Raw genomic sequence first — 27928 nt, forward strand, 5'->3', positions numbered from 1 at the left:
ACAAAAGTGAGTACACCCCTAAGTGAAAATGTCCAAATTGGGCCCAATTAGCCATTTTCCCTCCCCGGTGTCATGTGACTCGTTAGTGTCACAATGTCTCAGGTGTGAATGGGGAGCAGGTGTGTTAAATTTGGTGTTATCGCTCTCACACTCCTTCATACTGGTCACTGGAAGTTCAACATGGCACCTCATGGCAAAGAATTCTCTGAGGATCTGAAAAAAAGAATTTTTGCTCTACATAAATATGGCCTAGGCTATAAGAAGACCCTGAAACTGAGCTGCAGCTCAGTGGCCAAGACCATACAGCGGTTTAACAGGACAGGTTCCACTGAGAACAGGCCTCGTCAAGAAGTTGAGTGCACGTGCTCAGCGTCATATCCAGAGGTTGTCTTTGGGAAATAGACATGTGAGTGCTGCCAGCATTGCTGCAGAGGTTAAAGGGGTGGGGGGTCAGCCTGTCAGTGCTCAGACCATACGCCGCAGACTGCATCAAATTGGTCTGCATGGCTGTCGTTCCAGAAGGAAGCCTCTTCTAAAGATGATGCACAAGAAAGCCCGCAAACAGTTTGCTGAAGACAAGCAGACTACAGACATGGATTACTGGAACCATGTCCTGTGGTCTGATGAGACCAAGATAAACGTATTTGGTTCAGATGGTGTCAAGCGTGTGTGGCGGCAACCAGGTGAGGAGTTTAAAGAGTATAAAGTGTCTTGTCTACATGGTGGTGGGAGTGTCATGGTCTGTTGTTGCAGCTGCTGACACTGGGGAGCTACATTGAGGGAACCATGAATGCCAACATGTACTGTGACATATTGAAGTAGAGCATGATCCCCTCCCTTCGGAGACTGGGCCACAGGGCAGTATTCCAACATGATAACGACCCCAAATACACCTCCAAGACGATCACTGCCTTGCTAAAAAAGCTGAGGGTAAAGGTGATGTACTGGCCAAGCATGTCTCCAGACCTAAACCCTATTGAGCATCTGTGGGGCATCCTCAAAAGGAACGCAAGGTCTCTAACATCCACCAGCTCCGTGATGTTGTCATGGAGGAGTGGAAGAGGACTCCAGTGGCAACCTGTGAAGCTCTGGTGAACTCCATGCCCAAGAGGTTTAAGGCAGTGCTGGAAAATAATGGTGGCCACACAAAATATTGACACTTTGGACCCAATTTGGACATTTCCACTTAGGGGTGTACTCACTTTTTTTCCCCAGCGGTTTAGACATTAATGGCTGTGTTGTCTAATTTTGAGGGGACAGCAAATTTACGGTGTTATACAAGCTGTACACTCACTACTTTACATTGTAGCGACATGTCATTTCATCAGTGTTGTCAGATGAACAGATATAATCAAATATTTACAAAAATGTGAGGGGTGTACTCACTTCTGTGAGATACTGTATAAGTACAATCACTTTCATACCTCAGTTATCCATGAAATTCCAAGTTTGAAACCAAGGGGTTTTGATGACATGGGGCACATTTCGGCAGGAACCAATTTTGACTCAACAGACCCACTTTTACAACCAGTGGCAAAATGTCCCAGAAAACACCTTCAAGTGGATCTTGGAGCAACTCCATAGTTGAAGTGTGGCTTATCAGGAGCATGTTTTTATGACATTTCTTTTTTTGTTCAGGTACCCATAATACAAAATTACATTCCTGTCCAATGTTCAGTTGTTTTGACATCACAAAACAACACTCACTACTGTATAGTTTTAATGAGGCTTATGAGTTGAATGACTCCCCCAAGACCTCATGCAAAGTTAAAAGTGTTCATCTATCAGTACATGTAATCAGCAATGTTAATATTATATTTAAGAATTTGTCAGGACTGTCATGTATGTGTGAAATGCCTCTCAGACAGTTGAATACTTCAGCTTAAGCTTCCATCAATGCCTGTTGTTTTAATGAAGTACCCATTTGAGAATTGCCCCATGTGCTCCATTTTTAACTTGATGTGGACTCTTAGTTCAACTGTTAGCTAATTGCAGTTAGCACGCATAGTGTCCATTATCTTGTTTTGTAAATCAAACCCTGATTGCCACTCGGCTGAAAGCCACATTATAAGAGTCTGTGTACCACACATATAACATTCCAAATACCATTGTAATTGCAGGGGTAACCAGGTTTATAACAGCAATGGTGCACCTCTGGTGATTGTGATATTACAGACTGGCTACACACCGCATGGTGCCTAGCAACAGCTCTTAGCCGTTTGCATAAACCACACCCCCGTTGGGGTTAATGCTGAAATATATACTCTTTCCATGTAATCGTCCAATATCTCTCATCCGCCGCACGCCATCTTATTTATACATTTTAATTAGGGCCTGATTCACTACTAATGACATCAGCGCAGTAATCATGTGTATCTAATGTTCCGGCAGTTTGTCTCCGTGTTTCACGTATTGATTACGGCCAGGAGAAAGACACACAAAAGACTCTGCACACCAGCGTACCTACCTCAACTGGAATGAACACGCGGGAGAGGAATGGGGAGGGAGGGGGAGACGGGGGGGAGGAAGAGACAGAAGGAGGGTGGCAGGAGGAACGGGAGAAGAGAGGGGAGGGAGATCAGAAGTGAGAGGGGGACTCAGGGAGGGCTACTGTGGAAACAAGGAAGTGAGCGGTGGAAGGGGAGACAGAGGAGGGACAGAGGAGTTCAAATAGGGGAAAAATAGGGCCCAAGAGGAGGTCGGAAAGAGAGAGTTAGGTGAGGAGGAGGAGGAGGGAGTGAGGCAAGGGGGTGGTCAAGGGCTCCTTGATGCTGATTACACCCTAATTGTGACTTCATATCTCCAGATAATACCAATATTTGTTATGAAACTCAATAATGAACCTGATTCTCCTCCAGACCCGTAATTACAGAAGCCCTGTCATTCTTCTGAGGGGCTTAATACGCGGCTGATTAGTCAGTGAAAACAAAGTCTAGGAAATACATTAATCTCTGAGCATCGGGGCTGATAGGAACCGGACGGTGTCCATCTGCGAGCATCCTGCCCACCTCTCCCTGCGCCATTTGCTGAACGTTCACAGCCTCAGCCCATTATCCACTGAGCCATCAGTCATCAGGGCAGATGTAGCTAACTAGACTTAACAGCATCAATCAGGAACATGGTGACTATGTGTACATTACCACACCCTGACATAGCTGAGATAACTGCATCTACTGCTGGGAGTAAAAATAGCAGTGAGTAATGATGCGCTTGTTCCGTCCATGGCATGGAGCAGTAACATGGACATACAACCATGGCACTATGCAATGAATATCAGTGTTGGGTGGTGGAGGAAGAAGGTGAGGTGGAGGAAGATGCAGAGGATGGTATTTAAAAAAGTAATCGGGGGGACCAGTAGATTGGGGAACCAGTTGTCAGGGGGACCAGTAGTCTGCTGGACCAGTTGTTTGGGGGAACAGTAGCCTGGGGGACCAGTAGTCTGGGGGACCAGTAGATTGGGGAACAATTAGTCAGGGGGACCAGTAGTTTGGGGAACCAGTAGTCAGGGGGACCAGTAGTTTGGGGAACAAGTAGTCAGGGGGACCAGTAGTTTGAGGAACCAGTAGTCAGGGGGACCAGTAGTCTGCTGGACCAGTAGTTTGGGGGACCAGTAGATTGGGGGACCAGTAGTCTGCTGGACCAGTAGTTTGGGGGACCAGTAGATTGGGGAACCAGTAGTCAGGAAGACCAGTAGTTTGGGGAACCAGTAGTCAGGGGGACCAGTAGTTTGGGGAACCAGTAGTCTGGGGGACCAGCAGTCTGGGGGACCAGTAGCCAGTAGTCCGACAAGGACCTGTTGGCAAGAATTAAATGTTAATCATGTACAGGTGTGGCAGTTCCTCAAAAGCATTTAGAAAACTCATAGGCACCCAGGTAACTGAAAGGGTCAACATTGCTATTTCCTGTAAACTAAATGGACTCAAAGGGATGTAGAGCCAAACCACTCAACCAAATTGCTGGGGAACACTTGAGGACACAACACACACACACACACACACAAACACACATACCACATGCACAAACGCACACACACAAAAACACACACACAAAAACACACACAGCCTCCTGACACAGAAAGTGCCTGAGAGTGAAGCATGTTGTGCAGTTGGACTGATTTGTTACACCAAATGAAACCAGAATGAATTTGGAGAATTACTGCTGGGGCAACCACATGAGCTGGCCTGTAGAAAGAACAGAACGATAAAACAAAGTGTAAACACTCTGTCCAACCCTGCTGGTTTTTAGGAGCTCATGAAAGACACATCTCATTGAAGAAATGCTCAAGTCAAATAGGAGGAATAACACTGTAGACTCCAGGGCCTGTGTCCATTAACATAATCAGAGAAGGAGAACTCCTCTTGGATCAGATCCCCACCTGTCCGTGTGATATTCACCATGATTTAAAAAAAAGCTAAACTGATCCTAGATCAGCACTTCTGTCCTGAGATGGTTTAATTGAATGTGGGCCGGGGGCTCAGGTAGGAGAAGCAGAAGTTTCCTCCCTACATCCTGTCCTGTGATGGGTCGTGTAACATTTAGCATTTCTATAAAGGACAAAACCATGCACTCACTCACACACGGACACACACACACACACACACAAAACCGAATCCATCTCCTGCTAGCTCAGTCCCACCCCCCCACACCCCACCTATCCTCAGACCACAGCATGTGTGGAGCTATATGGTAATGGCCCACACACAGCCTCCTGTCTGCTTGTATCTCCAGACTGATTACTTTCTATGCAGGAAACAGCTCGGAGGGAAATAGGCATTGGCGCACACAATCCCAGGGATAACTGCATTAACGCCAGAGCCCATTCAGATCATTGGTGACAGAATAACGTTGAACCCGGACCTGTTGCACAACGCCCTCCCGTGAGAATACAACCGCAGGTCTTAGAGCTGAGTGGCCCGATCCGCCTACAGGAGAGAGACCCTCCCGTGGCTTTTCATCCAGTTAATTATTAGTATCAGGTGTGCTAGATTAGGTTTGGAGAGAGGAAAAAAAGAACTCCAAGAATGTTAGCTCTCCAGGAAGAGGTTAGGGCAGCTTTGTCTAAGAGAAACACACCTTTTATTGCGGAGAACCCCAAAAATAATGAATCATCATTTGTCATTGTTCAGCTGCCTTCTGGTTAACAGCAGCACAGGGGCCCAGAAGGGGCTCTGACGCCCTGTGTGTTTAAACTACAGAGAAACAGCATTATCACGATGCTCACTCAAACCAGCTGATCCATTCTCACCCTCTCTCACACCTGCTCTGTGTGACCAAGGTGAGAGCAACACTACCTGTGAACAGCGCTGAGACACATAGTGCCCCTTACAGGTTCACACATTATAAAGGTATGTTTACCAGTGGTCAGGTGTTGACAGTGGGTTAGGTGTGTTCAGTGTGTTCATTCTGGAGCACTTGTTAACATTTTAAAGCTTACAGAGAAGTAATACTGACAAGTGTAACATAATATACTATTGATATACTTTTGGGGAAAGTACTGTATTCCTTCAGTGACATGAATATTTTGCATGCGAACAGTGACTTCACTGTTGACTCCCGAAGTTTTACACTGAATTAATTTATCAGACTTTGTTATCCTGAGCTGCTCCGGACCCTGCTTTTACAGGAAGTGTTTTCCATATAGTGGTGTACTGCCATACATTTTATAACTAATAATTATTGTTTTAAAATGACTTTGACTGACATTAATATTTTATGCCGACTAACATTTCAGAAACTCTCAAGTCAAGCACTTAAGAAGCCTTTAACTAATGATATGGATTATGTTTGGCCAAGAAATCACCAGAAGAGAAAGACTTGGCAAGCCATCATATATCTTTTCCATTTCCCCAGCAGCAAATATAAAGAGGGGAACCTGTTGAAGTTTAATCATCTCTGTTTTTCTCTGCAACACCCGTCCCCGGTCTTGTTACTCCTCTCCTTCCTCCTCTTGTCGGCATTTTCTACCCTCCTCACCTCATCCCCATCTCCTTCCCTCATCCTCCCCATCTATTCTTCTTTTCCTGTTTAATCAGGCAAGGTGTTTCTGAAACTCAACACCAGTAAAGGTTTCCCCCTCTTTGAGCTGCTGGGCACCTTTCCAACTCATGCTGGTATGATAGACAGCTCAAAGAAAACTGTGTGTGTGTGAGTGTTCCTGGAGTCGGCTCCAAATTCATGGTTATTATGATGACATGAGGTTGAACACAGTCTTCCAACCTCAAACCGATACTAGAATGGCACACTTGGAATATTAATTTTTGATTTCAGAGGACAGACCTGACTTAACCACTACAAGATCGGTCAGATTTATTTTGGTTGTATCTTTAAAAAACAAAATCGTAAACATGGTTATCGGCTGTCCCTTTCCGAGATTACGTGGGAAACTTTGGTCAGTGACACCCTCCGAAGATTACTGTGACATAAGAGGTCAAAGGGTGCTTAAGGCTGGCTTTCGGTCATTGTTAAGGTTTCAAAGTTGATTCACATGAAATAACGCAATTTGAGCCATCAAATAAGGTAGAGTAATCAGGACGGAAACAATAGCTCTTTAATAATTTACTGTGTAAATAACGTGTTAAATCATTGCTTGTAATTCATTTGTCAGCGATTCACCGGTAACCGTGCTATAATGTGGGTCAATATTAATTAACATAGGAACTGTAGTAATCGTATTGATAATATTCTTAGGATTAATTTACTATGAGATCATTTTTTTATGTTATAATATATTGACTGGCTGACTGGCTTTTTTCACCCATCGCCAAGTTTTGAAGGTACGATGTGTTTGCACTGCAAATGTAAATAGAAGTGTGTGTACATATTATGTAAACAGTATTTACATTTAAATGTAGATCCTACTGCTGTTGGTGTGAATGCGCTCCAAGAGTCTACACATCCTAACAGAAATGTAAATCTGTCAGACAGGACAAATTAGTATACTGAAAGACAGATGTACAGACAAAGTAAGGTGCCGAGACACACGGACAGAGAAGTGAACAGACAGACAGAAAGACAGAGAGGTCAAGAGGTGAACGGACAGACAGAGGGAAAGACAGAGAGACAGACAGTGGGTCAGAGAGACAGACAGAGAGAGGTCAAGAGGCGAACAGACAGACAGAGGGACAGACAGAGAGACAGACAGTGGGTCAGAGAGACAGACAGAGAGAGGTCAAGAGGCGAACAGACAGACAGAGGGACAGACAGAGAGACAGACAGTGGGTCAGAGAGACAGACAGAGAGAGGTCAAGAGACGTACCGACAGACAGAGGGACAGACAGTGGGACAGACAGACAGAGGGCAGAAGATGGGTGCCAGCTAAAATTACCTTCCCCCGATCCCTCCACATAGCTGTGCTCTGTAAATAGGGCCTCCAGCAATCTGTCAGTGTGCCCGTCTCTGGGCACTGGTTAACCAGATAATACCATCTCATCCATTACACTTAGAACCATGGCCCTCTGGAAACAACCCTCAACACACACACACACGTTGAAAACACATTTACTTTCTCACAGGTAGATCCAGAATGCTTGTGTGCGACCACCACATGTGTACAGGGAGGCAGGTTCTCGACCTGAACATCGACCACAAACTCACATATTAGTCTTTACAGCCTCCGGAGGTCATAGTTCGCCCAGCCACCATTTCCACCACTACCCCACTCATTTCAATACAGTGTGAGATGTAGAGCGAGAGAGACAAACACACACACACACACACACCAAGAAACATAGTGTATGTGTTGTGTGGTGTGAAGGAATGAATTGCAAACTGCTCAGTTTTCACTGTAACTACTAAAGCTAACGATTTCCCTTCTCCCCTGAACTGTCACCTCTAGCTCTCTTTATGCCAGCCTTCCCAGGAGATATTTACTGATTGGGTATGTGTAGCGAGTCTGTGTGTGTGTGTGCATGGATGTGTGTGTAGTCCATGCGTGGAGCGCTAACCATGCAGTCTCCTTGTGAATGTAATCCCCAACAGCTGCTAATCACAACTGTTTTCCCAGAAAGAGCGAATGGGGGGGAGGAAGTCGAAAACGGGAGCGTGAGTGGGAAAGGGGGGCAGGGGTTCGAAAATGACTAGAGGTTGGGTTAACTGGAAAATGAATGAAGCTTCTTCTGTATATTAAAGCCATGAGGTCTCGGAGGTCAGTGGTCTAGATTCAGCCCACAGCCGAGGTCTATTGGCCATACACCACAAACCCCTGGGGTGCCTTACTGCTCTTATAAACTCATTAACAATGTCATTTGTACGTGACCAAAGGACGGCACATACAGGATGTCTGCATTTTGGTCTGATACAAAGCAACTTTCAGCCCACAATCCATCAGGAATCTCACCACCCAGGTAATGACCAGCTCATTCAACATAACCTCTGGTCATTTTTTTTTTTAGATACAACACTGACGGCGCTAAAACTATAAAACTACAACTAGAAATGAACTTGCCATTCTAGACTGAGAGAAAAATGAATGAGAAGATGAGATGGCTGAACAGAACCGTTCCCGCTGTCCAATGTAGTGATAAGAGGACGGTTAGCTGGCGACCAGTGGACACTCAGCCAGAAGCCCTTTGCCCTATGGAGTGAGCTGTTTGGGCTGAACCTGGAGCCCAGCAAGACCCAGATGATGTGACAGGAGGAACAGTCATGTACAAAGTGAGTAATCATCAGGCCTTTGCTAATCATGGTAATCAAGTACTGATGAAAGTCCCATTGGACAGGAATGAATCCTCCATTCAGAACCGACCACAACACCACACTGGAACGCAGAACCCACAACAACATCCCATGTGTACCAAAAAAATTAACACAAAATCACAGTGGAACCCATACTGAAAAGAAAATCCCACTGGAACTCCGAACTGACCAGAAAAACAACACGACTGAACCTTGGAGCTAACACCAACATACTCTCAGTCACCTACAACTGAATGGTACAGTGCACTGGTAGGAAACACAGCGCTGCTGAAACAAACTGAATGGCGTGCCGTACTCACGGACACCGAGGCGGCTAGGCTAACGTGTTCCATAGCCGTGTTCGCCCAATGGGATGGAGAGCTACTGTCTGAGGCCCGTGCACCACTGCTTCCTGTCTCTCACTGCGTCTGTATCCAAGTGTAGCCATCATCAAACCAAGTCACACCACCAAGACAAACAGCACTGTCAGGTCTGTGGGGCCATGGTACACTTAATGTGTGGTGGTTGTCCACGACGCATCACAACAAGCACATGACGTTGAAAAGACGTGGACAACACACGTTTCTGGTTGGAAATACGTCTGTCTGGTTGAAAATACATTGAAAGGACTTTCAACATACATGTTTCACTGCATTGTAGTGTATGTAGGACTTTGTGTGTGTGTGTGTGCTTCTGTGTGTCTGTTTGTGCGCGTTTGTTTCTCTGCGTGTGTGTAAGAGCGCACAAACTGTTCCTTAGCGTTGGTTAATGTATTGCACAGAGCCTTAGGGCTTGTTGTTATTTTCACTGGGACTGTTTCTCCTGCTGTGTTCACTGGCAGGCTGTCTGTGATCCAACCCCCCCCTCCACACACACACACACAGCCAGGCTACTTCTGCTTTTAACACTTAGTAAAGCAATGATATACAACAGGCCAGGACTAACAACTCACCTGCCTATCCATATTACAACTTTCAGTACAGCACAATACAACAGAACATAATTACCTCCAATACAGACCACCATACAGAACATGTTACTGACTCTACTACAGATCACCATACAGAACATGTGACTACCTCGACTACAAAACACCATACAGAACATGTTACTGCCTCTACTACAGACCACCATACATAACATGTAATTACTTCTGCTACAGACCACCAGAAAGAACATGTTACTACCTCTAATACTGACCACCATATAGAACATGTTACTACTTCTACTACATACCACCATACACAACATGTAATTACTTCTGCTACAGACCACCAGAAAGAACATGTTACTACCTCTACTACAGACCACCACACAGAACATTGCTACCTTTACTACTGACCACCATACAGGACATGTTACTACCTCTAATACTGACCACCATATAGAACATGTTACTACCTCTAATACTGACCACCATATAGAACATGTTACTACCTCAAATACTGACCACCATATAGAACATGTTACTACCTCTAATACTGACCACCATATAGAACATTAGACACAGTGGAAGATATAGTCGGTTAAAAGGGCAATAGTAGCTTTCTGTCTTTCTGTCCATCTTTTTCTGACTGCCGAGTCTCTGTCTCTTTTTTACAATGTGTTTTTCATCCTTCACAGGATCTCACCTTACACCACTCTCTCCTGTCACTTTCTCTGACCCAGATCCACACATTCAACACACCTGTGGTTTCAAGAAAACGTTGAGGTTTTACTATCCTGGATAAATGTTCCTACTCTAATTGTAAGGCCTGACATAAGCCTAACCCACATCTTAATTGTAACGTGTACCCTAAACCTAAACCCCTCAAACCCACAATAGCCAATATCTAACATTCCTTGTTTTACAATCCTTGTGTGATTATAGTAATATATAGTAATAACACAAACACAATCTCAGGCTTTGAACAATGTAAATAAACACAGATTACAAACAACAGGGTTGCCACCAAAAGTTTCCCTGAAAGCTTAACTTAACACTGCAGTGTATTGTGTGTGTGTGTGTGTGTGTCAGACAGTGAGGCAGCCAGCCAACCAGACCAGCCAGGAGACCAAACAGCAAAAAGTTAACCCACCGCTCCTTCTCCCTCTCCTTCTCCTTCGCTCGTCTTGACTTGTGCAGGAGTCCGATGAGAATCACAGCAGCCCGGATTCCAGCCTTTTTAGACTGGACCCTCTGAGATGCCGGATCGGGAGCGGAGCTGGACATGGCGCCCACGGCCGGTTCTGGGTCCGGGCTGGCTTGGGTTGTATTCCCTGATGGGCTAGTCCTGGTCCCAACGGGCTCCAGTGTTGAGCGGCGCTGCCAGGAAAAACCTCACCGGCACAGGCAAGCAGACTGGGTCTCTGCATCTCTGTCTGGCTCTCCTTCTCACGCGCTCTCCCTCTCCCTCTGCCTGCCTGTCTCGCTCCCTCCTTCCTGGCTCCTTAGCCCCACCCACCTGCAGCCTGAAAGGCAGGGCTTGGTGTACGCACCTCCCCTTTCTCCTCCCCCAGCCCTCTTCCGTTCCTTTCTCTCCCTCTCTCCCTCTCTCCCACTCTGTACGTCTCCTTGTCTCTCGCTCTGTCTGTCTCCCCATCTCTGCTTCACCCTCCACATCAGATCACTGTTAAGTGCTATTTCCCATACATGCTGTACAGTGATTTACCCTGTCCTTTCATTGGTAGATGGCTGCTCAATTTGCCATCCTTGTTCCCACTAATTTCCCATCTAATCTCCTCAGTGACCTTGTTCCATTTCTGCCTCTGTGCCTTTTCTCACTCTCTGTCTCTCTTCTGTAAAATCTGAATTTAAACAGGCTTATCAGCATATCAGTAGCGTTGTGCAGTTGCCAAGGACATTTGAGTTAAAGCGTAACCACAGAGAACAAACGCAAAAAAGCAGACAGAAAAAGGAGCCAAACTCTAACCTCTCTATCCTCATCTAGTCATCTCTGTCTCCTCACTTCTCTATCCTCATCTAGTCATCTCTGTCTCCTCACTTCTCTATCCTCATCCAGTCATCTGTCTCCTCACTTCTCTATCCTCATCTAGTCATCTCTGTCTCCTCACTTCTCTATCCTCATCCAGTCATCTGTCTCCTCACTTCTCTATCCTCATCTAGTCATCTCTGTCTCCTCACTTCTCTATCCTCATGTAGTCATCTCTGTCTCCTCACTTCTCTATCCTCATCTAGTCATCTCTGTCTCCTCACTTCTCTATCCTCATCCAGTCATCTGTCTCCTCACTTCTCTATCCTCATCTAGTCATCTCTGTCTCCTCACTTCTCTATCCTCATCCAGTCATCTGTCTCCTCACTTCTCTATCCTCATCTAGTCATCTCTGTCTCCTCACTTCTCTATCCTCATGTAGTCATCTCTGTATCGTCACTTCTCTATCCTCATCTAGTCATCTCTGTCTCCTCACTTCTCTATCCTCATCTAGTCATCTCTGTATCGTCACTTCTCTATCCTCATCTAGTCATCTCTGTCTCCTCACTTCTCTATACTCATCTAGTCATCTGTCTCCTCACTTCTCTATCCTCATCTAGTCATCTCTGTCTCCTCACTTCTCTATCCTCATCTAGTCATCTGTCTCCTCACTTCTCTATCCTCATCTAGTCATCTCTGTCTCCTCACTTCTCTATCCTCATCTAGTCATCTCTGTATCGTCACTTCTCTATCCTCATCTAGTCATCTCTGTCTCCTCACTTCTCTATCCTCATCTAGTCATCTCTGTCTCCTCACTTCTCTATCCTCATCTAGTCATCTCTGTCTCCTCACTTCTCTATCCTCATCTAGTCATCTCTGTCTCCTCACTTCTCTATCCTCATCTAGTCATCTCTGTATCGTCACTTCTCTATCCTCATCTAGTCATCTCTGTATCGTCACTTCTCTATCCTCATCTAGTCATCTCTGTCTCCTCACTTCTCTATACTCATCGTGTCATCTCTTTTTAAATTCCTACTGCTTCTTTCTGTCTCATTTCTTTCCCTCCCTACATTTATGCTCTTTCTTCTATCTCCATTTCTACAGCCCTGTACAATTAGTTTTTGCTATTGCCTAATTCGTGTTGTATTGATCCTAACACTAATTCATTTTAAACATTTCATTGATTCCTGACTAAGTTTAATACATTCAGAAAATTCTTAAATATAGTAATGTCAGATTCTCTCAGTTTTCTGAATACCATATTTGATAGGTCACCTTTCTACCCTTCTTGGGTTCTCTCCAAAATCTCTCTCTAGTCTCTCTCTATCCTAATACTCTCTATCTCGCTGTCTCTCTCTTCCCTTTAACTTTGTCAGAGGTCAGCTAAATCTCTATAGCGCCACTTCAAAACCCAACACAGTTATTCCTGCCCATTGAAACCTTGCAGCAAGTGAAACGATCCCATGTATTCTGTCCCTTTCTCCAGCTCAATCCATCTTCATGTCTGGCCACCTGTTTATCTTTCATCTGCCTGCTGCTTGCCAGCTGAAAGACTCCCATGAACAGTGGGGCATCTCACCTCTCTCCATTGTGTCTCTTCCATTGTGTCTTGTACAGTGAGTGTGTCCTCTTGACCTGAACTGTCAAAGGCTTTCCTGCACGGACAAACCTTCCTCTGTGTCTGACTGTCTGTCACGCTGCAGGTGTCTTCACAAGCTCAACAATGAAGCGTCCATAGAGAGCAAATGAATGTGGACAATACAACATACAGTAGTATACTGTCAAATGGGCGGATTTTAAACACTATGATAATATAGATTGAGTGTGGTTAAACACTATGGTAATATAGACTGAGTGTGGTTAAACACTATGGTAATATAGTTTGAGTGTGGTTAAACACTATGGTAATATAGATTGAGTGTGGTTAAACACTATGGTAATATAGATTGAGTGTGGTTAAACATTATGTTAATAAGGACAACGTTATGTTTGTTGATTGTATATAACAACTTCATATACCTCAAATTAAATCATTCATATTTTTTTAATATGGGTGTTCCTCAGTAACTCAGCATGCATGACTGTAATTCACTTTGAAAAAATTGCATATTTATATTGTGAATTAATAATTGATTTCTAATCACTCTGATCTTTGCCCTGCCTCTACAATCTCCCTTGGAAGTCAGGGTTTCATCATCAGGAAGCAACTAGTTGGAGCCTAAGGCCAATAACCAAACCGGTGCTTGTTTGAATCCCACCGGTCAATATGTTGAATTGTCTTTGCACAAGACACCCAACCCTTAATTTCTCCAAGGTTGCTTTCAGTAATAGATCATCACAGGCCCTGAACCTTCTGTCCCAAGTTGTCTCTGTACAACAGCTGATGTATGAAACTGTGCCAATGTTCATTCACTTCGAGCTTTTACCTAGAAAGCATGAAGGGGTTTTCCCAGCTCAAAGCCCAAATCTAATGGATCAACTATAGCAGAGTGTCACTCATTGATATAAAGCATAGATGGGACATTTAGTTCTATCTAACGTCTCAATAGCTCCGCCATTTTACCTGGGACCAGTTTGGAAAAGTCAAGTCACTTAACTCTTGTAATGGTGGTATTTTGTGAAGCAGTAATTTGGTCCAGAAAAAGGATGAACGATACAAAGGTGGGAAACATTGTTCATGCATCAGTAATAGTGTAGAAATGTATGATAACATATTTAACTTTACATACCATGTTTTTAATCAATGAACAAGAAAGCTAATCCAGCCTAAACGTAACTGTTGAGCTAAGTACCTTCACAGTATCAGAATTCTGTTTGTTTTTTAAATTAACAGTCGCAGCTAGCTTGCGACAGTAAAGTATGAATTCATGTTGCACACAACGTATGTAAAATAACGTGTTTTCGTCGAAAAACCGTAATAACCATATATATTCACCAATGGCGATATTGGGTAGCCTTTGTCCATAAAAAAGTAGCCATGTTACTCCTATTTCTGTCCTCCGATAACTATGCTACTATTAGCATACTAAATTCAGTGAACTAGCTCCATTTATCATACTGTTACTAAAATAGTGATTTCTACAATGAAATGAAATTATATTTATCTATTATAATTTAAAATCACTGTTAATTGTTGTCTATGGAAAATATAAATTTGCACTCTATTTAAAGTACTGTATCTTATAGGGGTGGGACGATATGAGAATTTCATGCAAGGATTATCCTGGCCAAAATTATCCTGAATTATGATTTTATCCCGATTAATAACAAACCCAATTACAAATCTGGTTTCATTCTCAAAAAATCTGATCAGATAATCTTTCATTACATACATATTGTTCTTGTGCATTTAAAAATCCATTACAATAAAATAATATAAAAGAATGTTTTTAAAAATTAAATAATACTATAATAACATGGTTGCCAGCTTCATTGACAATACATTGCAGAGGATGTTTGCCATTTGTACGTCATTTGCCTTCACTGCACATCTATACATTGCATATCAATATTTACTTTCGTAACTCCAGTTCTATGAGTGGAGTGTCACCCATAGGGGCTTCACTCCTATTGGTTTACCCCTCTGCCAATAGGCAGTCACTGAAATTTTTTATATGCAAATCACACCTCTCATGGCCATCTGCCCCATGGCTATAAAAGAGGTTCTCACACTCTGCATAGTCTCCCTACATACCTTTCTTCACGAGAAAAGCAGTCAGAGAACGGTCAGGGCATGAACCCTATGGGCGACACTCCATTCATAGAACTGGATTTACGAAAGTAACTATCGTTCTACTTTGTGAAGCTTTGCCCATAGGGCAAAGCGAGGGAGCCCAAGATGTACGCTTCCATCCCGCTCAACCTTTGGCCCATACGTTTGCACACTGATAAACAGCCCCAAACGAATCCACACACAACACCAACCCATCCGGCACCTCCTCAATCAGCAAAAACTGAATTGGAGCATCTGAGGCCAGCCCAAAAAACAAGCCGAGACCTGGACTCGCAATGCGAGCGTCTGACCAAAAAGGCGCACAGGCAAACTGGAGCATTGGACGGAACCATGTCAAAAGCACTGTCCCAGCTACTCAACGGACATAACTCACACTCCAGCCTCAGCCACACTGAGCATAGAGTGAGCCAGCGTACCCGCAGCCATGTCACACAAGTTAAACCTGACAAAAGGCAAAGGCGTCCCCAAGACGTGGCAGCGCGAATGTCGTCCACCCCCACGCCCCTGAACAGTGCGGCCGAGGCCGCCACCACACGTGTGGAGTGTGCCCCAAACCCCCCAGCCGTAGGAGTGCCACGTAAACCTGTAGGCCAGATCAATCGCCTTACACAACCAGTGAGACAGACGTTGTTTCGACAAAGGCTGGCCCACCTTGGTGCCTCCATGACACACAAAGAGCTTGGGCGCGGCCCGCACCCCAAAGCGGGCCCCGGGCAAAGACGATGCAACATGGTGAGGGGGGTAAAAGCCCACAACACCATCTTCATGGAACAAAACAATGACTTTAGGCAGAAAGGCCGGGTTAGGGAGCGACACAGCCCTGCTGCCATCGGCATTGATGGCGAGACAGCCAAGCTGCATCGACAGCGCACAAAGGTCACTGACCTGCTTAGCAGAGGTCAGGGCCAACAAGAGTGCCATCTTAAGGGACAGCATCCTCAACGGTATCTGATCAATAGGTTTGAACGGCGCTTCGCACAGCGCCTCCAGAACCAAAGCCAAATCCCACTGCGGCAAGGTCCGCCGAGCCACCGGCCAGAAATGTTTCACCAAGGCATGACTAAAGACAGACACTCCATTGAACGCTTCATGACACACCAAGATCGCACACGCGTACACCTTGAGCATGCCAGGGGATCTTTGCTGATCAAACAGACACTCCAGGAATGAGAGGACACTGCCCACGTCACAACAAAGAGGTTCAACCCCTGCTTCCTCGCACCATATAGCAGTCTGCGCGGGTCCCTCCAGTACACAAGGTCCGACTCCAGAGACCTCGGGACCTTGATCAACCGCCGCCGTTGAAGCACATGATCCAACCGGAGACGTGCGAACCAGCGCATGCACAGCAGACCCAGCAGAACCACCGCGTGGGCTGATGACATCAAGCCCAGTAGTGACATGGCCGAGAACACCGACACCGTACGCAGTGGCCGGACGTGGTCCAGGGCCGTAGAGTGGCTTCTCTCCGCACCTCGGACACGCGCCCCTTCATAGACACTGTGGAAAACTGGAGCCCCAGAAACACCACCAGTTGACTCGGCTGAGGAGCGCTCTTTTTCCAGTACACCGCAAAACCCAGGCGAGTGAGCTGAGTCACCAACCTGAACGTGTGAACCCGGGCCTGTTCCATGGAGTGCGCCAGAACCAAAAGGTCGTCTAAGTAGGCCAGAACTCTGACCCCTTGACACCTCAGCGGTCCCAACGCTGCCTCCACGCACTTGGCGAAAGTGCAGGGGGCCAACGCGTATCCGAACGGAATCCGTGTGTACTCGTACGCCTGCCCTGAAAGGCAAACCACAGAAACCTCCTGTGGCAAGGTAGTATTGGGACATGGAAGTAAGCATCCTTCAAGTCGATGCTGACGCAAAAATCCCCGGGGTGCACGCACTCCAAGAGACGTTTCATGCGAAAAGGCTTCTTCGACACGCATTTGTTCAAAGGTTGAGAATCGGCCTCATGCCCCCCGTTTTCTTGGGCACCAGGAAGTAAGGGGAATACAGCCCCTTCTCCCTCTTCTCCAATGAGACTAAGGACACTGCCTCCTTATCTAGAAGGTCCACAATCTCCCCCTGCAGGGCAGCGACCTTCACTGGAGACACCATTACGGTTTCCATGACCCCTGAGAACGGGGGAGGCGGGCAGTGAAACTGCAGGGCATAATCCTTCCTCAGTGTCTTGTCCAACCAGCCCGGCAGTGTGCATAGACGACGCCACTCTGAGTAAAACAGAGAGTGTGGACGAGCACGCAGCTGGGGAGATTGAGGGCAGGAAGACTGCTCATCAAACCTACCCGAGCATGCAACAGCCATCTGCAATGAAGGCTCACTCACTGATAAATAAGTTGCACACATAGCTTTATTTACCAATAAAGAGGAACTCCCCACCAAACGCACACAGGATGGGGAAGAGTCCAAGGGACACTCCCCCCAAAGAGTCAGGTACGGCGCCTCTTGAGGACCTTCCGGCCTCCTTCATTCTGCCAGCGGGTAGGAGGAGGAGGGGACGACCTCACGCTGCACCGGTCGAGCCGCATCCGGTTCCGATGTGCCCGTAGACCTGGCAGGGCGACATTGAGGACGGCGACGCAGCCGACCCCCAGGTCTCCATGAACCCGAAGCCTCAGGGGGGGCAGCGGATGCCGAAGAAGAAGCAGGAACCGGCAGAAGGGATCCAGCTTGACACACTCATCCCTGTCCTTTTGGTGTACCAGGTCCTCAGTGACCGTAGCGCCAAAGAGTGTGTCCTCCTGCATCTGAGAGTTAAGGAAGGGCTTCTTCTCAGGCTCTTTCAGGGAGATGAGCGCCAGCCACAGATGCCTGACCTGCACCACTGACATGGCCATCACCTGGCCGGCCGAAAGAGAGTTGGTGAGTTGGTGAGCCTCTAGTGTAAAAAAAATTCTGTGAATGCCTATTGGCAGAGGGGCAAACCACTAGGACTGAGCCCCCTATGGGCAAAGCTTCACGAAGTAGAACTCTATGAAGCATCTGTAACATTCAAAATACTTGATGCAAGTACATTTTCTACCCTCTTCTTTGCATTTTGCACAACGAAACTGCATTTCGTTGCGCTGTACTTCAATGACAATAAAGTTGAATCTAATCTAAAAAAAAAAATTTTTAGATTTACGCACCACCAGTTAAATAAATCAAGTAGTCAGGAAGACTTCGGTGACTGGCAAGAGATTTTTCTAGGCACTTATCTATGAAAATAGATGTAATTTCTTACGGTTACTGACCTGCGGGTGCCTGCACTTCCGTGCGCATTTTATGTGCCTTATTAGCTAACCATCTGATGTGTCGATTCTTCATAATAACTTCATAATTCATTATAACAGCTCCCTGTTATGTGGTGCGCATCATATATTGTGCAGATCATGCAGATAGTCAATGTTATTTTGGCCCATGCAAATTATATTCTAGCCTATTTTTCTTCTCCTGTCACTTTCAGTTGGAAAGCATTAACAATTAGCCTACAATATAAACAAAATTATAATAAGAAAATCGAAAGACATATATGTATAATGTATATCCTATTCATATTTTCTACCATTTGCAGTTTGTTAACATTTTTCTTTTCTGCATGCATCTCTGGTCGCTGCATTCTAAGATAAATATAATTGGTTTGTTTGGGTTCAACATTGTTGACAACTGCTTACAGGTATTTTCCACGGTAATGGAATGGACAGTTCTTTGCACATAGGGGGAAGTGGAGACTTGAAGCTTTTTTGTGGACTACTAAGTGTAGTGGTTAGACTGTTACTGTGGTAAAGGAATTGGAAAACAAGTTTATTCTTTATATCATTATAATACAAACCCAACACATGAAGACATTTAAGAATTGAATTTCGATTTTATTGTAATTGACAATATTCTTCTATTTTCCATTCAGCTTCACTGACCATACAATGCAGAGGATGTTTAGTGGCGTAGTACAACGTGAGATGAGATGTGCGCTCCATTTGTAAAATCAAAAAAGCAGTCAGGGAAGCTTCAGCCACTGGCAGAAATTTTCCAAGTCAATCATGTGAGTATTATCCCGATTTATGATTATCCCGATTATGGAATTTCACCATAATACATTTTTTAAAACTATTTCAAATGGATGTGTTTGTTAATATTCTGAAAAGTGCAATCATTTTATGCATTATGATATGCATGAAAGTGGCTATTTATATATTAAGGAAATGTAACTGTTATAAGAACTGAAATGTCACTTCTACCATGCGTTTGTATTGTAGATTGTTTAGAACAGGTCCCAGGTAAGATGGCTGTCAAATTGCCCCATTCTGATATATAGGGGCTCTAAGACATCAATCCAACTACTCTTCTATTATGTTTGGTGTCACTACTGACCAAACCAAAAAGAACAATTGACAACACTGCATTTCACATTTCAATCATCAGACATCTTAAAGCAGATAATTTCATTACATCAAATGTAAACTAGATTATAAAGAATGGTTGGTAATGCTCTCATATTGTTACATCACCAAATTCCTGTCAGAAAACAGGCTAACATGGAGGCCTGGACAAACTCCGGCCGCACATGGGCTCTGGCTGGAATTAATCTACAGCGCATCTCTAGGTCTCTGTCCAGGTCATAGTAACACCAGGCCAATCCATAGTCTGTCCCCTTGGCAACCACACCTGTCTCCCTAGCAACCCCCAGGGAGACATAAAAGACCAGGAGAGAACAGTTTTCATCGGGTTGTAACTGCTCAATATTCTGTTAATTACCACATTCCAGTGATTGTGTCCAGACTGTTGAGATACCTATGAGGTGGAATAACAATACGATTTATGACACTTGTGAAGATATGCTAAATGTTCCATGAATGCAGTGAATGGTAACTAATTAACTACCTCCTTTATCAGACTTTCATATGCTGTACGTGTTAGAGTTGATCAGGTGAACAGGGAACTTTGTCCACCTGGGATTACCCAAAGCAATGGTGTACAAAATGCATGTGTGTGTTTGTGTATATACGTGTGTGTGTGTGTGTGTTTGTGTGTATAGTATGTGTGTGTGTCAGCTCTGAGGTGACTGAGAAAGACAAACAGCCTCCAGTCCCTGTTCCTCCACACCCCGAGCCTTCCCCGCCTGTCCCTGGGCAAGGCTGCTCTCCTGTGGGGCAGGTGATTTCACGCGCCCCGACACCCTGGTGCCTTGTCGTACGTAAGCAGGCAGGAAATGGGACACCTGAATCCCAGGCTGTCACACGAAACAGAGGTGTCTGTCACAGCCCTCGTTCGTGTCTGACACTTACACAAGCACACGCACGTGCACACACAAAGCTCTCCCAGGATGTCACAAATGAGAAACACACCCCTGCCGCCCTGTCTCACACAAACACGGGTGCTTAAAACAGACTGCTATGCCAACCGGTTGCGTCCATTCCCCCTGCCACCTAACAATTCCCCCCTCTGTGTCTCGTTAACAGAGAGATGCCACTCCATCACCATGCCATCTCATCGTACCTCCCGGCCGGCGTAGAAACACATGCACACGCATGTTTATGCACACAGGCGCATTCAATCATAGACCAGACACACACACATACTCCGTCTCAGACAAGGGGACTAGGTATGATTTAACAGCAAAGGCTTGGCACCAAAACCAACACACTCAGGAACCTGCTGTAGCCAGAATGGTAGTTAGGGATAGTTAAGGATTTCAATCTGTCACGTAACTCACTATGAGACCTTTAGAGTGGTTTAACGTTGTAGTGCGATAGGTAACACTGCTTGGTGGGTGACTGCTGCCGTTGGTTTCAGAGGGTCATGGGTTCATGACCTTGCTGGGGCAAGAACTGAGATGGAAATGGTGCTGTTATACTGGCCTGTGGGAAAGATGACCTTCAAGGAACCCATCTATGCTGACTACAAACCAAACTCATACCTCTCCTTGTCTGCTCTCCCCTCCCCCACCTCCCTCTTCACCGCTCCTAAATGCTCCCCTCTCTATCCCCACCCTTCCCCCACATCAATCCTCACCCCTCCTCCCCAACGCTCCCTCTGCCCTCACCTCCTCTCTCGCTCTCTCTCTTCAACATACACCTCTAGTGTAAAAACTCATGCTCCTGCCTCTCAAGAACAGGGGCAAACCAAATTATAAAACACACACACACTCCCTCTCAGACAAGGCAAATACAGCCATGGGTCCTTATGGTTTAATGACCTGCACTCTGCGCCAAACTAAATCCGCAGGCCCAGAATAGCAGCCGTCTGTACGGGGAAAACATGTGGTCCTGGAGCTGGGCCCAGTGAAGGAGGTCCGTTCCCCTCCAGCCCTATCAGCACTGATGCCTGGATCTTAACAGCTCCACACACACACACACACACACACACAGTCTTCCTGCCACACAGCCTCTTAAAGAAATATGTCAGTATCACACACGACCACAATGACCAAGAACACAAAACATTACATGCGCACACAACACACGTGCACACACACGCACGTGCACACACACACACACACGCGCACACACACACACACACAGTATTCCTGCCACACAGCCTCTTAAAGAAATATATCGGTTTCACACACGACCACATCGAACAAGAACACAAAACATTACATGCGCACATAACGCACACGAGCACGCACGCATTTGGTTTCCACAGCCAGGTGAAAATAAATTACAAGACTGACTACATGCGGACATTTCTTTGAATGGGTCTTAGTAGTAAACAGATGTAGTCTGATCCAGTGGTCATTTTACCACAGCACGAGCACAGACAGTCTTGACGTTTTTATCCCACTGTCAGAGAATAACATGCTTGTGTGTGTGTATGCATGTGTGTGTATGCGTGCATGTGTGTATGCGTGTGTGTGTGTGTGTGTGTGTATGCTTGTGGTTGATATAGCATCCAAGCTGTAAACCAAGTCAGAACATGTCAGCCACCAGTATTACTAGCAGCTCCTGACATTGTACTCGTTATTTCAGAGAAGGTGCCTGCTGTATGAACTGTGTACGTGTACGTGTGTGCACGTGAGTGTGTGAGTGTTAAGAGACCCAGGCTGTGCGGTCCAGCCCATCGTCCTACTCCGTCACAAAATTGGATCACGGAAGCAGCACAGCAGAGCTTCCAACAGAGTGCTGTTCTGATCATTATTGGAGACCTCATCAAGAAAGACCCCCCTGGGGAACCATGGCCCACAAACCTCTGGGGTTCTGGTGACCAGTGTAATTACTTAGAGAACCCTAAACAAGTCATTTAGAGTCAGTTGTATATTTGAACAGAAATGCATGAGAGGATGTGGTGTATGGACAATTGGCTCGAAGGATAAGGCACCTGGCCGTGGTATATTGGCAATGCACCACAAAGACCTCAGATGCCTCATTGTTATTAAGAACTGGTTAAATCTTCTTTGCTTTCAGACAATCAGGATTTACTATTTGTCCCACCTGGTTCTTAATGCTAAAAAATAAGGCCAAAAATTTTTTATGCCAAAAACTAAATTAAGGCCTCAGCTGTTAGTTTGTCTGAATCATTAAAGTTATTAAACCAAGGAATATTCATCTCCCTCCATCTCAGACTGAACACCACAGAGATCATCAAGAAGGCACGGCAGTGGATGGACAATTTTGGGCAGCTGGGGAAAGAAAATCCCAGTCAATGCTGATCCGCCTTAACACATCACTCATATAGTCCATCCTCACATCTGGTTTGGGTCTGCGACTGCCCGCTGGGAGGGGTGAGCTGAAACACATCGTGCGGTCTACACAAAGGGTCATCCACTGCCACCCCCCATTCATCGAGGTCCTACATCACCACTGACTCCTCCCACATCATAGCTGACTCCTCCCACCACAGTACAGGCCAATCGTGACAGCAGCCACCTGTCTATCACGGGGACCAATCTGATCACCACATTTACCTTCATACTGATAGAGGTAAATACACACAGTATGTTATTCGGAATAGTCAGCACTCCTATTGTATAGTCAGCACTCTCATATCCCATTGTCTGATATTATCACCACCCAGGGCATTTAGTCGTATGTCAACTTTGTGTAACATTCTGTATATTTAGTATGTTTGTCCAACACTAACAGCACCTTTACATCAAAGTACAATACTGGGCTTGTTTAAATGCACTTAAGAGTAAAAAAAAAAATCTAAATCTGATACGATGCAACGAGGAGTGCCTGGATACAGCACTTAGCCATGGTATATTGGTCATATACAAAACCCCCTCATGCTTTGTTGCTTATATATGCTGCCGCTTTCTAGCTCCTTGGAGTCAAACTAATTTAGAATTGTATACATACATTATATACAAATATATCAACATCCCACATATAAAACAATGTAAGGATGATATTCTAACATACAGTGTAATGTGTAAGGATGTAATGAGCATGGAATGAAAGAGTCAGGAGAAACTGAGTCTCTATATGGACAATTCAGTTCCTAGAGACTTCGTCCTGGGGCTGAGATCTTCCTTATTTCTCACTGGTACAGCACCGGGTCGGTTCACTGGTACAGCACCGGGTCTGTTCACTGGTACTGCACCGGTTCACTGGTACTGCACCGGGTCTGTTCACTGGTACTGCACCGGTTCACTGGTACTGCACCGGTTCACTGGTACTGCACCGGGTCTGTTCACTGGTACTGCACCGGTTCACTGGTACTGCACCGGGTCTGTTCACTGGTACTGCACCGGGTCTGTTCACTGGTACTGCACCGTGTCGGTTCACTGGTACTGCACCGGGTCTGTTCACTGGTACTGCACCGTGTCGGTTCACTGGTACTGCACCGGGTCTGTTCACTGGTACTGCACCGGGTCTGTTCACTGGTACTGCACCGTGTCGGTTCACTGGTACTGCACCGGGTCTGTTCACTGGTACTGCACCGTGTCGGTTCACTGGTACTGCACCGTGTCGGTTCACTGGTACTGCACCGGGTCTGTTCACTGGTACTGCACCGGGTCTGTTCACTGGTACTGCACCGGGTCTGTTCACTGGTACTGCACCGTGTCGGTTCCCGTATTTGTGAATCACAAATACATCCTTCTTTCAATCCACAGGTCAGTGCATTACATGAAGACAAAATGTTATTTTGCTTTCTCTCTATTTCTGCGAGAGTTGAGAGAGGGATGATCAGCTATGAAGCAGTGAGAAAGTGGACCAGGGACAGTCCCCACCCTCCACACGAGAACAGCATACGCTACGCTGTCAGGCAGGCTAACTAGCAAAGCTACTCTTCTACACGGGAGGGTCGGGTGTCCAGTGGTTCTTGGGAACAGACGGGACCAGCGCAGAGCAACATGGAGCTGCAGCTTTTAAAATCTGACCCGTGCAGAACTCGTTGGTACAGATGCGTAATCTCAATCTGATCATCCCATTACTGCAGTAATGTGGCACCACAGAAGAGGTTCTGATGTGTAATTTAGTCAAGGTTTACAATGGCTTCTACATTTATACATTTGCATGTTAAAATGCCAGACATGATTTGGCCCCAATATAAAAAGGGAATGTAACAACCGAATGCAACTACAAAACAGCGTTCATTATACAATCCATTTAACAATTAATGCTGCCAAATTATTTTCCTTCTGTATGAAACTGGCTCAATTAAAGATATGACATTTCTACTGACTAGACAGCCTGTTATTACTAGGATTTCACCTCCCCGTCTCTCTCTCGCTCTGCCTGTCTCTCTCTGCCTTTCTCTCTCTGCCAGTCTCTCTCAGCCTGTCTCTCTCTGCCTGTCTCTCTCTGCCTGTCTCTCTCTGCCTGTCTCTCACTGCCTGTCTCTCTCTGCCAGTCTCTCTCTGCCAGTTTCTCTATGCCAGTTTCTCTATGCCAGTCTCTCTATGCCAGTCTCTCTGTGCCTGTCTCTGTCTTTGTTGATACATGTTACACTCTTCCTTGGCCAATCCCCCTCTCTCCCTCTCACTGCTGTTTTCTTTCTATATTTCAGACAAATCCCAGGTGGGCTGGTCCATTTATAGCTGGGTCGGGCCCTCAAACTGTAACTATTCTCTGGCTAATAATCGGGGCTTCCACCAAAAAAAGTGCCCAGCATGGGGGCCTGTGGAAACAAACGGGCTAGTGTATCATAAATTCCAGGCCCGATTTGTCCTGCTCCCTGTCCGCCGTGGCCTCCCACAGAGGGATGAGACCCAGAGCGCCAGGGGCCAAACAAGACAGCATGTGTTTGTCAAGAAACGACAGATGGAAAGAGAACAGAGAGGGAGGAGAGAAGAAGATCTAGGCCTGACAAAAAGGCAATGGGCGCAGCAGTTCCGGAACTTTCTGTTGGGGAAAGACGTGCAGGAAAGCATTTCCAGTCCTGAGGAGGTGTACTGGTAGTCGCCAGTGTCTTTTAATGGCCACCAACTCTGCACATTTTAATGACCTGCATGGGAGGGCTGTGCAACAACGTTACCCGAGACTCAGCGGTGAGTAACACAGGATCTGCCAGGCCCTCAGGATCATCCTATGGCTACAGTACCGTGCCAGGCACACGCGCACACGCATGCGCACACACACACACACGCACACACACGCACACGCACACACACACACACAGGCCTCCCTCCACTTCCCCCTGGGTTCAGGCAGAGTGATATAAGAGCGATAAACAAGAGAGGAAGAGGTCATGGAGTTATAAAGGAGAAGCTGCTGAGGACTGGGTTTTATCTCCCCCTCGCTTTCTTTCTCTCCCTCTTTCTTTTGTCTCCCCTTCTTCCACTGTCTTCTCTCTCTCTATTTCTCTCTTCTTTTCTACCTTTCTCTCATTCCCCCTTCCCTCACTCTCTCACTCTCTCAGTTGTCTTTCTCAGTTCTGCTCTGAATCTCAGAGGGCCACTGGCTGGTTTGAACGACTTCATCACTCTCACACATTGTCTAGGCTAATCGCCTCACTTCACAAGGCCATTAGGACCCCTCCTCGGGTACAGGGTGCCCCCAGCACTGCCTGTCTGACACCCCATCCATCATGAACCAATCAGTATCCTCTGTGGCCAGCCAAGGTGACAGACACCTCTGGTGACACCCACTCCAGTGACACATAATCTGGGCAAAATGCACCCTGATAACAAAAACATAGTGGTGCACTAGTTACAAATGTTGTTTTAGCAGACAGACTAGTGGCTCTCGTATTCATCCCCGTGGACTTTTACAAACTGTATTGTGTTCCAACATGAAATCAACACAAAAAAGGTCCAGAATGTCAAAGAAAAACGAAATCTGTAAATTGTTCTAAATGAATGGAAATAAGAAAATAACTGATAATAAGTACTCAACCCCTTCACTATGACACACTTGAATGAGCTGTGGTGCAACCAACTGTCCTCAGAAGTCACATACAGTTGAATGGAGTCACAATTTAGATGTTTTACATGATTTCAGGCTACATACACCTGTCTCTGGGAGGTCCCACAGTTAGTCAGTGCAATTCCAAACCAAAACTACATAATGAAGAAAAAGGGACATTCTAAACATATCTGGAATAAGCACTAATCAGGGGTAGGGTATGAGAACATGTCCTGCGGAGCACATTAAAGACCATTATTAAGAAATGGAGAGAGCATGAGTGATTCTATGGTCTGATGAGACCAAAATAGAGCCTTTTGCTACTTTCAGCGCTATTTCACGCCATCCTGAGAACACCATCCCACAGGTCAGGATTTAGTGAAGGATGAATAAGGAAGGATGAATGGATCAAAATACAGAAGTCCTTGAAAAAGAAAACCTGATTCAGAGGACACAGGACCTCAGTCTGGGGTAATGATTCTTCTTTCAGCACAACAATGACCCAAAAGTACACAGAATAGACAACACTCAAGTGGCTTTGAGACAAGTCTGTGAATGTCCTTGAGTGGACCATTCAAAGCCCTGATCACAATCCAACAGAGAATATATAGAAAGAGGTGAAAGTTGCTTTTGACCAAAGGTTAAATAAGCTTGAACACTGTGCAAAGAAGAATGGGCAAAAATGGTAGAGAATACTTTTTACACATTTAGCACCATTTGTTTTACACATTTCCGTGTGCTTCAGTAAAAAATACTACTACTTGACTGTGTGCTTGTCCAACCCGGCTCTTGTAAGACCGATGTACTGATTGGAAGCCGCTCTGAGTAACTAAAACGCTAAATGCAAATGGATCAAGGGTGCAGAGCTTCTTTTCTTGTGGGATTTAAACCCACAATACTGCCATTGCAAATGTCATCCTCCACCGATAGTTGTAATAACGTTTCTGACAAACTAATAGGACTGGTGGTTTCTGTGTAATCTAATAGGAATATATATATAACAAACTCTAATAGGACTGGTGGTTTCTGTGTAATCTAATAGGAATATATATATAACAAACTCTAACAGGACTGGTGGTTTCTGTGTAATCTAATAGGAATATATATATAACAAACTCTAACAGGACTGGTGGTTTCTGTGTAATCTAATAGGAATATATATATATAACAAACTCTAATAGGACTGGTGGTTTCTGTGTAATCTAATAGGAATATACATATAACAAACTCTAACAGGACTGGTGGTTTCTATGTAATCTAATAGGAATATATATATATAACAAACTCTAATAGGACTGGTGGTTTCTGTGTAATCTAATAGGAATATATATATAA

At 45.4% G+C, this 27928-nt stretch overlaps 1 protein-coding gene across 4 annotated transcripts in view; it reads right to left on the bottom strand.

Moving 5' to 3' along the window:
• Positions 1-27928, bottom strand: part of rap1gap2a (RAP1 GTPase activating protein 2a) — an 81313-nt gene that overhangs the window by 24906 nt on the left and 28479 nt on the right. For 2 of the 4 annotated variants that reach the window (XM_010893778.4, XM_010893777.4), the window contains exon 1: positions 10752-11069. The exons of the other annotated variants lie outside the window; for them this stretch is intronic. In XM_010893778.4, coding sequence (XP_010892080.1) covers positions 10752-10885 — 134 coding nt within the window. In that variant the 5' untranslated portion in view covers positions 10886-11069. Of the gene's footprint in view, positions 1-10751; positions 11070-27928 lie in introns of those variants that run through there. 4 annotated transcript variants of the gene reach the window in all.

The sequence above is a fragment of the Esox lucius genome, chromosome 1, assembly GCF_011004845.1.
Source record: "Esox lucius isolate fEsoLuc1 chromosome 1, fEsoLuc1.pri, whole genome shotgun sequence".
Taxonomy (NCBI): Eukaryota; Metazoa; Chordata; class Actinopteri; order Esociformes; family Esocidae; genus Esox; species Esox lucius.